The sequence below is a fragment of the Euleptes europaea genome, chromosome 13 (assembly GCF_029931775.1).
Source record: "Euleptes europaea isolate rEulEur1 chromosome 13, rEulEur1.hap1, whole genome shotgun sequence".
Classification (NCBI taxonomy): domain Eukaryota; kingdom Metazoa; phylum Chordata; class Lepidosauria; order Squamata; family Sphaerodactylidae; genus Euleptes; species Euleptes europaea.
Window position 1 is genome coordinate 60,805,072 of NC_079324.1, and position 14,113 is coordinate 60,819,184.

Below are 14,113 nucleotides of genomic sequence, written 5' to 3' on the forward strand. Positions count from 1 at the left end.
CCCCTCCAACATACTCCCAGCAGTAATTCTTGCAGTCAGCCTCTCCCGTATCTTCATATTGCAAGATACCTGCCCAAATTTAACCTCCAACAAAAAAACATAAAACCACTCTTCCCCCACCAAAAAACTATCATACTCTGCTCTTCATTTAAGCAGCTAGATTTTTCTTCATCTAAGAAGCCACAGTCTGCCACTTATCCCCAACAACTTACCATAGCTGTGATCTCATCAAAAGCCTGCAGAAACTCGACAATTTTAGACTTATGGGAAGGTTCCACACGGGCAAAACAGCGGGCGTTTAGGCAAGCGTCCCTCTGGGCAGCTGGGGAGAGTTCATCAAACTCACGGCCCGTGAAGGCTCTCGTGGTGACATCCTCATCTTCCCCAAAGATGCCAATGCGACGACAGATGGCCACGGCAGTCCCTTTATTGTCCCCGGTTATCATGATCACACGAATGCCGGCTTGCCTGCACAGCTTTATGGACGAAGCCACTTCAATTCTGGGGGGATCCAGCATTCCCACACAGCCAACGAAGGTCAAATTGGTCTAAAACAAGATTGATAATTCAAGTCAGGTTTCTATTGTATGGTTATTTAAACTGCAGAGTGTCACACATGAAGTAGCCTTATGCTGAATCAGACCATCGGTCCATCAACGTCAGTATTGTCCACTCAGACTGGTAGCAACTCTCCGGGGTCTCAGGCTGAGGTCTTTCAAGTCACCTACTGCCCGGACATTTTAGCTGGAGATGCTGGGGATTGAACCTGGCACCTTTTGCATGCAAAGCAGCAGCAATTCCACTGAGCCACAGCCCCTCCCATGACACCAAATTGCATGCACAGTTATTTTCTGTTGCCCCAGAAGGTCGGACCAGAACCAATGGATTAAAATTAAATCAAAAGAGTTTTTGGCTAAACATTAGGAAGAACTTTCTGACAGAGCTGTTCCTCAGTGGAACAGGTTTCCTTGGGAGGTGGTGGTCTCTCCTTCTTTGAAGATTTCTAAAGCAGGGGCCAGATGTCCATCTGTCAGCAATGCTGATTCTGTGAACTAAGGCAGATCATGAGAGGGAGGGCAGGAAGGGTTGTGACAGTGTTTGGTTCTTGTGGCCCTTTCTTACATGCCCAGGGTAATGCCAATCGCCACTTTGGGGTCAGGAAGCAATTTTTCTCCAGGCCAGATTGGCCAGGGATCCTGAAGGATTTGTTTTTTTGGCCATCTTCTGGGCATGGGGTTACTGGAGGTGTGGGGGGGCAGTAGTTGTGAATTTTCTGCATTGTGCAAGGGGTTGATGATCCTGGTGGCCCCTTCCAACTCTATGATTCTATGTTCTCAATGTTGTGCAACAGAACAAGAGTCTTACAATTTTATACTACAGTAGTAGCACTTAAGTTAAATTTGAAGATATTCTCACAACAGTACTGTGACGTTCATCAACACTGTTCCTGTTTTACAAGCAGGCAGAGAGACTGAATGGCCCTAGATAATGCCACTAAGTCAGTGATTAGACAGACTTGAACCGGAACCTCTTGAGTCAAAGGGCAACACACCACCCAGCCAGCCTAATGAGAAAGGTCTTTTCTCCTCCCCTTGAGGCATGTGCAGATGGGTACAGTTCTCTCAGCGGAGGGGACTACTGCTCTACAGGCACAAGCAAAAACCGTACACGAAGCTCAAGCAAAAACCGTACACGAAACTAACCTCGTAATTAATGAAGTTTGCAGAATCCTCCAGGTTCATTTCATCCCTCCTAAGCGGATTGTCATGTGTTGCCAGAGCTAGGCAACGCAGAGTGTCTCTGCCCGAGCCCCACTCTCGGATGACAGTCAGGATCTTCTGCTTAATTCCTGGCGTCAATGGTATCTTAGTGCTTCCGACCCGGACGTGCGTACACCTGTCAATCACGCCTTCGGGAGCACCCTGCAGGAGCACAATGAGCACACCGATTAGCCTCATCAGCAAGAATCGAGTTGAGTCATTTGCCTTCCTGCCACAGACCTATTAAGAGCACACATGAAGCAGCAGCTCCCTCTCTCCAGGAGCTGAAATACTAAGCCTGGATTTATTTGGGGGGGATTGTGCTGCAAATTCGTTTTGGCAAAACTTCAGGAGCCATGCTGCCTTTCAGCTGATTATCAACCACCACCACCCGTAAGCATGCTTGCCTTAATGAACATCTTGCTCATGGCTGTCCGACTGGGCTTGTTCGGAGTGCAGTACACAGACATCGACTTTCTATCTCGTGAGAATTCAAGAGTGAACTCTTTCTTCATGAGTTGCTTTATCACCTGGAAGGCCAGGGGGAAGAAGAGTAGTATCAGAATTGCACTGGAATGAGCTTGAGCAAAAGGAGACTTATTGAATCCTGTTTTGTGTGCATCACTGTAGAACTACTGACCGAGTTGCAAGCGTTTGCGCGTTCAATTCTGGACAAGCCTTTCAATTCCGTGTCGAACACGTTCATCTTTTCAACCAGGCAAGTGAGGGCGGTCTCTGTAGCTTCACCAACCTTCTCGTACACTCCCTTTCCCTTCATTCGAAAATCAAAACATGTTAGCATAATCACAGATTGACCAATAGTCGCATCTGTGTAGGGTCTGGTAAAACACATGTCCACAGAATCATTCAGAATAAACAAAATTGGATTTGTCACAAAATCTGGTAATGCAGAAACGGTACTTTCTCCATAACACTGTTTTGTACTAGTCCTTGCTTTCCTTTACAAATGGCCACATCTTTCAAAAACATTATCTTTACTTGTTTGCAGTCTGCTACACTTTGAGCCTTTTAACCACTGATAAAATATTTGCAAACAGCAAGCATATCCTGTTGCAACAGCATCTGAACTCCATCAATCCTCTCAAGTATCCACCCTAAGAGGTGTGAGCAGGTCAGTTTACCTTCAACCCCCAGCGCCGCTCAGGCTTTTCTCCTGGGCCCTACTGTTCATGCGCTCCTGCTTCCACCTAGCTCCACTCCTACTCTAGTGCCTTGCCTTTTGAATGCAAGGAACAAGTATCAAGCTGCCTCCTTCCAACCCCACTAGCAACCTCTAACCAAGAGAATAATTCTCTTTCCTGCACACTCTGCTCTCTTTCCCTCCATCTCTCCTCCACCTTCAACTTTCTCCTGTCCCCTTAACTGCAGTGCCATGTGTGTGTGTTAAGTGACATCAAGTCGTTTCAGACTCATGGTGACCCTATGAATGGAAGTCCTCCAAAATGTCCTATCTTTGACAGCCTTGCTCAGATCTTGCAAATCGAAGGCTGTAGCGTCCTTTATTGAGTCAATCCATCTCTTGTTGCAGAGCCATGGAAACCCAATATCAGAGCATTTGTCAGCTGCTTTCTTTGGCATCAAATGGCACCTAAAGCAGGATGCTGTTTTTTTAAAAAACGAGACGCCCTCTTAGAAGCAGGAATGTTTTCCTTTCTTCACCATACTGCTGACTGCACAGAAAGCATTCAGCATATTGGCCACTGATTATCTACTCCTGTCCACTGTGGTGCAGAGGAGGGACTAGCGCTGGTTGAATAGAGATACAACGTGGACCCTGGCAGGGTATTTGTCCTTTAAGTCTACAACACACTGACTTGTCTAGTTCCCATCCTCTGTCCTTGGCCACTCCTCATGCATGGAATGCTGTGGATGCAGAGAACAGCTTGATATTTCTTATTTTCAGGAACATCTCAGGATACACTTGTTTCTTGTAAACAGCGGCCATTTTGTTCTTTCTGTTGCTCTCATGTTTTGGAAAGACTCACCTCATTGAAATCCAGAGAAGAATCATTGCAGAGGGCACAGATGGTTGCAAGCTCTATAAGGCCATCATACTGAGAGCATCTGACAAGTTTTTCATCTTTATGCCTGTCAGAAACAAATGGGCTGTGAGACTTTCATTCCAGTTGCTCATGTAACATCACAGTTTACTTGCTGGCAGCCGACAGGATGACACACACAAAGCAACTGCTACCCTCTCATACTCACATCCCTCACACCATGAATCCCCAAAACACTGGGGCATGGTGCATTTTTTTAAGACTGTAAAAAGTGAACATTTTTGTGTGTGCTGTTCAGCCTTATAGAATGAGAAGGGGATTCTCCAGATCAATAAGATCTATTACATTTAATGGCATTTTGATGGTTAGGCTGTTCTGAGACTGTCTGAAGACCATCTCTTCTTGCCCACACAAGCACAGAAAAGAATTATGGTCCATCACCTACTACATGTTCCTTTGAACAGGAGACGCTGGAGACTGAACCTGGGACCTTCTGCATGCCAAGCAGATGCTCTACCACTGAGCCATGGTCCCTCACATCGATACCCATAAGGTAGGTACACTAGAACATATGGACACAACATGCTGGCTTGTTTTGAGAGTGCTTGGGATTTTAGTTACAATCACATCTCTAAATAAGAGCTCAAAGTAAATCCTAAATTGTTTGAGATCATTTTATCTGAAGGACCGCCTCTCCTGCTATGACCTGCCATGTCACCTGCGTTCGACATCTCGTGGATTGCTAGGGGTACCTGCCTCTAGATTAGCTCGGATATCTGCCATTAGGGCCAGGGCTTTGACTGTGGTCACCCTGTTTTTGTGATATGCCTTGTGGGAGGAGACTCACGTCCTGTACCCTAGTTAGGTTCCATAGGGTATGTACAACAGAACTTTTCCAACAGGCTTTCACTTGATTGGGTTTATATTTGCCAATCTCTGTTCAGCTCTGGTTATTTCTCCCCTCTAGTTTTCAGAATTTTTGGGGTTTCCAATTTTTGATGTTGATATTTTTAGAATTTTATACTGATTTTACTGTTGTTCATTTATATACTTTGCTGGGGAGAGTGGGATATAAGAATAATAAATAAATATCAGTTTTAAATTATGTTATTCTACATGGTTGTTAGCTGTCTCAAGCCACACTTGTTGTGGAAGAGACAGGATATAAGTTTGAAAAATAAATAAATATTGCTCAGACCAGTCCAGACAGCATCCACTTGTAGTAATCTCATGGAAGGCTTCAGATGTCCTGCGACCGATCCCATTCCAAAACATCATCAACTTAAAATTTATACACAAATCAAGAAGCTGCCCTTCAATCCCACTTGGTAGCATCAATCTTTCTTTCAGACAGCTAATACTCTCAGCCTCGGCGCCACCATGCGTGCAGCCAGACCTGTAAACGCATCATCTGGCAGGTACTTAGCAAGAAAAAACCTCTTACACTTCTCCCAGAGGAGCATATGTTGAGCCAGCCACTGTAAATTCATTCAGAGAGCAGCTATCCCCTTCCACTCTGTCCAGAATGAACATCTGTAAGAAAAATGATGCTACAGTTACGTTCAACTAACTGAAGCAACTCAGTATTCATATACATTTTACACTGAATGTAAAAGGTTTTATGCAGGCTAGTATCAACAAACTAAGTTCATCTTTTCAGCCACGAAGAGACAAGTTAAAATGGCCAACATGGAGCCACCGACTCGGGATTACGTGAATAGGTCAAAGACCACAGACAAGTCCTTTTGATCACCTATCTCCCCCATTTGACCAACACACGTGGTGGTCTACACTGGGGGGGAAGTTTCCTCACACCTCTTCTGTTCATGCAATTATTAAGACTGATGCTTAAGCTCTGCCCACAGAAACTGAGCTGATGCAGACTTTTCACCAGGATGGCAATGCTCCATGTTGTAAGCAAGGTAACTTTAGAATCAGTTTCCTTCCCCCAATATTATGGCAGCTATCCAAGAGGCATGGAGTTAGCACCCCAAGATTTATATAGCATCGCATAGCTTATCTTTGGGTTTAAAAAAGAAAACACAGAAAGTATCATTTAAAAGCCCCAAATTTTAGACCTCATGGAGACATTTAAATATGTTCGCCAATGAGTGCCATATATTTCCGTTTGGGGACGAAGCTTCTGTGCAAGGCAACGTTAGCTCTACCTTTCCCTCAAAGCCTCCAGTCATGACCTTCCTACTCATTTATTCCTTCAAATCCCTGGCCAGCACCTCTTCGGTCAACACTCAGCTCTCAACAAAAACAAAAACCATTCTACATAAATTTCGAGTTCAGTTCTTGGGACTCCATTATAGTACAAAAGCATTAAGCCAAGACAACAGCCTGTTAGAGTTTGGGTTTCTGTTCCCAGTCCATTCCAGGAAAGCACCCTTACACTAACTTCCAGTACATTAATTTCTGCTTCCAGCTGTTGGGTTTGTTTGTTTTTTTGGATCAAACAAAGAACTCAAGTGGTGCCAGACTCCAAGAAAGACTTGTGTCTGCATCCAAGCAGCAGGATTCCAGTCTTGTGCACAGAAATGTATCTGTTCTCCTGGAGACCTATTTAATATTCTTTTTAGTATGGTGACCCACTGAATGTTGGTAAGGAGCATCCACATTAGACATACAAGTCAGGGAAGGGTGGCCAGGAACTGGGTGATGAGGAATAAGATACAGGAGAGTCAGAAGGCAAGGGAGGTGAGCTTTGGCTGAAAAAGAGGGTATTCTTGAGAAGATGGAAATGACATTTCCCTAGCGAGGGAGTAGCACAGCTCAAGACCAACTGAGTCTGCTGAACAACCTGAAAATGCATGATGATCCCCTGGGCCGAGGCAGAACTCATACATATATATGGGCACATACCCTACAGAGGGACAGCCCTTTTTATATGAACTTCAAACATTCCAGTAAGTGGCTGCAGTGAGTCTCCTTTAAGGCTTGCTCTATGCAATTCTCAAGGATTTAAAAATTCACATCAGCTTGGACTAGCTACAGTTTGGCAACAGACCACAATGCAGAAAATCATCCCCTAGGATTACTACTGCAAAAGCTTCCTAAAGAGACAGCCTCTACTGGTGTACAGGCAAATGCTGCTTTACTGCTTTTACATGCTGAGGCAGCCTTCCAAAAATTCACAACCAAGCCTCTCTCTGCATTACCTAATGACATTAACAAAAACAAAAGCCCCCTACCCCATAAGGGGTGGGATTAGAAATAACTTTTCTTTTAGCCTAGAATAATGCAAACAAAGTAACAGAATAATGGTGCATTGTAAGGAATTCTCTTCAAAAGGAGAAAACTTGGGTGTTGAAGAACCTTACTGGTTTTTGGCATCTGCTTCCCTAAGAAATGGGCAGTTATGCAATACCCCTGCAAGTAACCTTCTCCAGAATACAGATGAGCAACTGCTTTGTGTCCCAAAGGCAGAAACACTAGAGCAGTATATTGCAAGACAAGACCAGGGAGCAATACAGATTGGTAAACAGCGTTAGGAAAAGGGGGGGATAGTTAATATTTTAAACAGACCCACAACCCAGAGCATTTCATTAAAAACTATACACAGAGATAGACATCTCTATTACCATTTTGCTCATATGAAATTCAACTCTGGCCCAGTAACTCTGAAGAAAATTATGTAAGGTCATATAGTACAATATAATGCTTCAGCCCACTTAGACCATCAGAGAATTACCTTTCAAAAAAGGTCCTTTAATTTGAATTCGGCGTCTCACTTTGTGCTCCCATTAAATTCCTGCTCAGAATTTCAAACGCAAGTGAGGCGCAACAGATTGAGAGTGAAGAGTCTGGCTTAATTGTTAAAGAATGCTACAATATGTAGATCAATTAGCATTCAAAATAGCTTTCTCGAGGAAGAGAAACAAAGCTGGATGCTCTGCTCAGAATGAAGAGTCTAGCATTGAAGGTGACCTTGAGAATCCAGTCAGAACTCTGTATTTCACTGTCTCAGATGATGCATCAGATTGTAAATTTGGGCCTTCCATGTCAAATCCAGCCTGGAAACACTTATATTATCAGTAGTCTTAGAAATTGTGAAGGTGGGATGACTGCCCAGAGCCAGACAATATGGGAGGGGCTTGCCTACTCATGGTCAGGGCTACTCTAGCTTTCACCTTGGCTGAAACTGAACTCAGTCTTCTTCTCTAATGTTATTTGAAGGCACTTTAATATTAAATTATTCCAAAAACTTCAGAGCCTTTTGGAAAAGGGGGAAAATGGAGCTGTATTACGCTGCCATTTTTATCAGGCTATATATGAACTGACTGGTTGCCTGTGACAACAAGAATAATTTCTAGGAAACCAAGTCTGGATGCTTTCGTAGACTGGAAAAACCACACACACGCTTTTACTTTACCCCAGCTCAGTGGTCGGCAAACTCATTAGTCAACAGAGCCAAATATCAACGGTACAAAGATTGAGATTTCTTTTGAGAGCCAAAACGCCTTTTAACAACCATTCATGCATGGGAGGTTTTGCCTTGGATTTGCCGCTCTCTAGATGCACATTTTCCCCATCTGCATTCTCAAAACTCTGCAGGGGGGCTTATTGTTGAGTTTTGAGAATCTGAATGGGGAAAATGTGCATCTGAGTGGCAAATCGAAGGCAAAACCTCCCATTCATAAATGGCCAATAACCCCCCACTCAGAGTTTTGAGAATCTGGGTCTTTCCCATCACCTGCTTGCCCGGTCCCTTTAACTGGAACAGCCGGGGGTTGAAGCCGGCGCCTCCCGCTGCCTGGCCAAACGCGCCTGGCTGGAGCACTACCCAGGCTGGTGGGCCGCCGTGTGAACTTCACTGAAACTTGGAGCCGGACTGGGCGCGCGGCCAGGACGCCGCCGGACCCGCCCTGCCCCCCGGGGCTCTCAGCGCCGCTCCAGTGCCACCCAGCCCCGACTTCCTGCGCCGCTTGGCTAAATTTAGACGGGGGAAGCGCCGCCGAGGGGCCTGGCCTGCGCCCCCTCCAGCCCGGACAGTGGCCGTGTGCCCTGGTGCATCCCCGCCGGTGCTGCCCTCTTGCACTCGGTCCAGTGGTTCTGGGGCTCACCGTGCTTGCCGTAGTAGTTCTCGCCGCCTGCCGTGCCCGCCGCCCCGGCTCAGCCCTGCCCACCGCCTCCTCCTCCTCAACGCCTCGGCCTCCTCCGCCAGCCAAAATCAGCGGGAAAAATCCTGCCCGCTGATTGGCTGCCGCCGCCCGCCTTGGCGCTGCCGGCCCTCGAGCGCCGCGTGCAAAACCTGGCTGCGCTGTGAGGGGAGGGAAAGTGGGGGAGGAGGAGGGCGCTTTCCAGAGCCGCACTCAAGGGGCCAAAGAGCCACATGCGGCTCGGGAGCCGCGGTTTGCCGACCACTGCCCCAGCTGGATGGGTCAAGGTTACTCTGGTGAGGGGAAGACATCCTAAAGGTACTCTTTATTTTCAAAAGTTGAGCCCAGGACTGAACAGAAGCATAAGGGATAGAAGCCACTAGGTCTTGTACGACACTTCTTGTGTGGCGCATAACACTCGATCTATAGAAAAGGCTGCTTTTCTCTTTATCAAATCTAAGTACGGTTTGCTGGTGATAAAGTCTCGACAAAGTACTGAACAAGGCAGAAATTGGAAGCAGGCTCTGGCAACAAAGCAAGGCAGACAATCACAAAGACTGAATTTGCAGTTCTGAAATACTGATGTTAACACATAGACAATGTCAACCTTACCCTGCAGACAGACATCTGGTTGGTGGTGAGAGTGCCTGTCTTGTCTGAGCAGATGACTGAAGTGCAGCCCAGGGTTTCCACAGATGGTAGGCTTCGAACAATAGCATTCTTTTTGGCCATTCGGCGAGTCCCCAGAGCCAAGCAGGTGGTAATGACAGCAGGCAGGCCCTCGGGGATTGCGGCGACAGCCAGCGCAACAGCAATTTTGAAGTAGTAGATGGCACCCCGAATCCAAGAGCCACCATGGACAGGATCGTTGAAGTGACCAATGTTGATTATCCACACCGCAATGCATATAAGCGAGATGACCTTTGACAGCTGCTCCCCAAATTCATCCAGCTTCTGCTGAAGCGGGGTCCTCTCTTGCTCGGTGGCCACCATTTCGTCACGGATTTTGCCAATTTCAGTGTTCACCCCTGTCGCCACAACCACACCCATGGCTTTGCCTGCAGCAATGTTCGTACCCTAAATCATGAGATTAAAAGAAAATGGGAGAGATGTGTAGCAAATCATAAAACACAAAGAAATGGGCTACCAAGTTACATCTACGGATCTCATGTAGACGTGCAATGTGAGACTTCCTTGACACTAATTAGAGCCACAGAATAGAACAGGCATGTGAATGGGCTTGAATCTGTGTTTTTTTTTCCACCGCTGTTGTCATCATGTGGGCCACTGCTAAGTGGTACAGTGCATGTCTTGCACATGCATGGCCTCCAGCTCAGTGCCCACGCTACAGTTAAAACAGATGTTGTGGAGCAGGGTGGACCTCCAAGGAATACCAGGGTCATGACGCAGAGGCAGGCACCTCCAAACATCTCTTGCCTTGAAAACCCTACTGTGTCACCATAAGTCAGCTGTGACTTGACGGCAAAAAAAAAAAAGCTGTTCAGGAGATTAGTATAATTGAAGACTATGCCTACATGCTACTTCAACTTTGCTCATTTAGTGCCATTAAAAATGTAATCATTTATATAACAAGATGTTGTAATCATTTCCTACATCAGCTGTGTTTGTGTGTGTGTAGTCAAGTCACAGCTGACTTATGGCGACCTCGTAGGGTTTTTAAGGCAAGAGACGTTCAGAGGTGGTTTGCCATTGCTTGCCTCTGCATGGGCAGAGAGAGTTCTGACAGAACTGAGACTGGCCCAAGGTCACCCAACAGGCTTTATGTGGAGGAGTGGGGAATCAAACCTGGTCTCCAGTTTGGAGTCCACCTCTCTTAACCACTCCCCCATGCTGGTTCCTCCTACATCAGCTACCTTAGATGAAATGGGTGAAGGCTAGTTAAAAACTCCACTAGGAAGGAAGCCACAGCAGTAGCCCATTCTCTTAATAATGTGCACACACACACACACAAACAGAACGTGTGAATCATTCACTTACAGAAAAGAGCATGTTCTTCTTGTCTTGATTCACTGCACGAGGATCAGGCACGGGGTCTGTGTGCTTAATTACAGACACGGATTCACCTAGATAAAGGTTACAGCTGTTCAGTCATATATTAAGCCTCTCCCCATGGTCCAAACATTTTGCATCTATTACAACTGCTTCATCAGAATACAATGTCTATATGGAGTTTTACCATTCACGTGTAAAAATTCTTCTTCCACCGACAAAAGTACTAATTTTGGAATTGCTTCACTTGATCATGAAAGCCAACTTTTAAACAAGGCAAACATTTCACAAAGGTCACACCTAGCATACTATTTGCATTGGATCTATGGACTTGGGAGTCTATATAGGAAAGTAGGAATTTTAGTTCATAATTTAATGAAGGTTTTAATATGTTTACATATCAAAAAGAGTTTGTCAGTTACTGTAGGGATGCACAACTCAAAGGCCAATTTTATATCTGTAATAACTGTAATAAGAATTTCACTCCCAGCCAATCACATCAGCAAAGGAATCTCCAACAAAAGTGAGCCATGAAACTTGGCAGGCTAGCTAAAACTGGTACCCTTAGACTGGTGCCAAGGAGAAGAGAAGCAAAGTGGATGTTCTCGCATTCTCACCTACATTATTTGATTAGTCTTAGGCCTTCCGGTGAAGTTAAAAGGAAAGAACTACAAATAGTGGATATGTAGAATTTCCACAAAGGGCTTTAAATAAGGAATGGGGCTGACAATCAGCCTGAAGGTCCTATTTTGTACAGGCCTTGGTTATGTTGGGTTGAATACCTTATAGTAAGCTAGAACAGGTTCAAAGATCAAGCCATTATTTTAAAAAGTCGGTTCAATCCCTGATGCCCAGTGCATTTTGCTATGCTGCTTTCTGATAGTTGTATTTAGTACTACATGTACTAAATCCATTGACCAAGAGGAGGAATTAACAGATGCACATCTCTCCCTGGCCTTGCAAGCCCTCAATGGTCCATGCACCTCTTGTGCTTTTCTGGGCAAGAACCTACACTTGACCTACATTCCACAAATCAAGCACAAATCAAGTGTCACATGAAAAAAAACAACTAATGCAACAACTAGGACAGAATACAAAGAAGCCTCCACTCCAGCATTACTCTAAAAATTGGAGATGAACAACGAGCATTGTCAAGGTAAACCCTACTAGAAATGAATACAATATATGCTTCCATTTGGCCCTTAATTTTTGACAGGCTGTCAGTGATGTCAATAAAGGGTGGAAGAAGAAGAATTCTCCCCCTCCTTGTAATTCTTGGCTGTAGACAGGTTACACATGTTGTATTTTACAAGTAATATTTGCAATTAACTGAGGGAGGTAACCAAAAAGCTTCTCTCTTGATTTCAATATGACTTCCTACAGTATAAACTGATTACTCCGAGATTATTGGGAACAGGCACTTCTTGCTCATTCTGGATTGTAGCTAAATTTAGCATTTTGGATATTTGGTTTAACAAAACCTATGAAGGTATGCTAGTCAAATAATGAGAGTAAGTGTAACATGTGCACCAAAATGCAACATGTATTTCTCTTGTTTTCCAGGTCAGTGCCCAATAGTCGAATGAACAGCATGATGCTGCTGTAATCAGACTCTAATTTGCTTTCAAGTGCTAGTCAAAAACAAACCTTTCTTGAGAGAGCCCAAAAAAACCACATACCTGTGAGAATTGATTGGTCTACCCTTAGAGTTGTAGATTTTATAGAAGTGATTCTTATATCAGCAGGGACCTTGTCACCAACTGTGAATTAAAAAATGCACAAACACATGAATTTGAATAATTCAGGACTTCAGTAAAATGTCATACTATTAATAGGTCATTTATTCACATTTTCTCTCATTTCAACAGGACAGCTAACTTACAATATTTTTCTTAACTTCCAACAGAAACGACGACTCCTCTAAAAGTACCTCTCACTGCCTGAGTATTTAGGAAATTCTCTATGTGGGTTTCACATTAAAAAGATGTATATGAGTACATATGTATGCTTCAACTTTCCATGAATTCAACTTTCCATGAATTCTTTATCAGTACACTAAGACACGGTCATTGACAGGATGCAACTGTTCCACTAGTTCCATGCAGCAAACACAGCTTTCAACTGACATTTCTTAAATAGCACCTCATGCCCCAAAATCTACATGAGAAGCTTTAGAGGGAGTTCCCAAAACAGTTTGTGTCACAACACTGTGGGTGGGGGTTCTAATTTTTGATGGAAACAAGTAAAAAAATATACCACCAGTATTTTTGAGCACCCTTGGGGCACAACACACACAGCACTTGAGATCCCAGCAACTCCAACTCCTATGCACTCACCCACACTTCACCCCATCAGTATTTCTAAAGTGGCGCATACTGACAGTTTAAAAGAAACGTTCACATAAAATGCTCAATCCGATAACTGCAACAATAGCAGGGAATTAAAAGCATTCCAAAAAGCACAGGAACAGAGCACTATAAATTCTTGCATCACCAGCTAATAATTACTGATCCTGACACAAGGAGTGGACTTGTTACGCCCTGCAGTAGTTTTACTGCAGGGACACGGAGTCAACGTGAATTCCTTCAGGAACTGCTTATGCAACTGGCAGCAATCATGCATATAGGGAGAATGAGGCTGCGGGAAAGACAGAAGAGCAGCAGCCTTTACACACAATATGAGTGGAAACGCTTCCCAGATGACTAAAGTACATATAAATTTGTGGCTTTAGATACCCTTTTAGAAAATAAGAACGCATTTCTGTGCAGTTTCTCACAAGGTCAAAGTTATAATCCTAGTGTGACTAGAGTCTCCGCTGGGAGGCAAAACTACATTATACTTATATGGTTAGCTACATAGATGAGCCTGCTATACCCCTTTTCCTTTGTTCCATTATTGTACACAAAAACCAACCTAAACGCTGTGCCCCTGAGCAGTGAAGAGAAAATAGTACAAGGCAAACAATGACCAAGGCCAAAAATGGGCAAACTATTTGAGTGCACTCCCCCCTTGATGTCGTGAGGAGGTTTATATGTAGACACACGATAGCAGCTGTTATTCAGTTTCACAATTCCACCACACAGCAAACAGGCTCAGCACAATGCAGGAGAAAGCCCATCACTCTGTGCGGCATACAGGGTTGTTGGGCTTCCAACAGCTGAACATCTCAAATGCACTACCACACTTGACAATGGTATATTAAAAGACTGGATCTCTT

At 44.5% G+C, this 14,113-nt stretch overlaps 1 protein-coding gene across 1 annotated transcript in view; it reads right to left on the bottom strand.

Annotated features, from left to right (window-relative positions):
- The window catches only part of ATP2A2 (ATPase sarcoplasmic/endoplasmic reticulum Ca2+ transporting 2), a 57,360-nt gene that overhangs the window by 5,472 nt on the left and 37,775 nt on the right, over window positions 1–14,113 (bottom strand). Inside the window, exons 6-14 of the mRNA XM_056859302.1 lie at window positions 12,576–12,656; window positions 10,885–10,970; window positions 9,499–9,963; window positions 5,226–5,314; window positions 3,767–3,869; window positions 2,401–2,532; window positions 2,168–2,290; window positions 1,704–1,922; window positions 213–548 (exon numbers count right to left, since the gene is read on the bottom strand). Of these exons, the coding sequence (XP_056715280.1) occupies window positions 213–548; window positions 1,704–1,922; window positions 2,168–2,290; window positions 2,401–2,532; window positions 3,767–3,869; window positions 5,226–5,314; window positions 9,499–9,963; window positions 10,885–10,970; window positions 12,576–12,656 (1,634 nt within the window). The remainder of the gene's footprint in view (window positions 1–212; window positions 549–1,703; window positions 1,923–2,167; window positions 2,291–2,400; window positions 2,533–3,766; window positions 3,870–5,225; window positions 5,315–9,498; window positions 9,964–10,884; window positions 10,971–12,575; window positions 12,657–14,113) is intronic.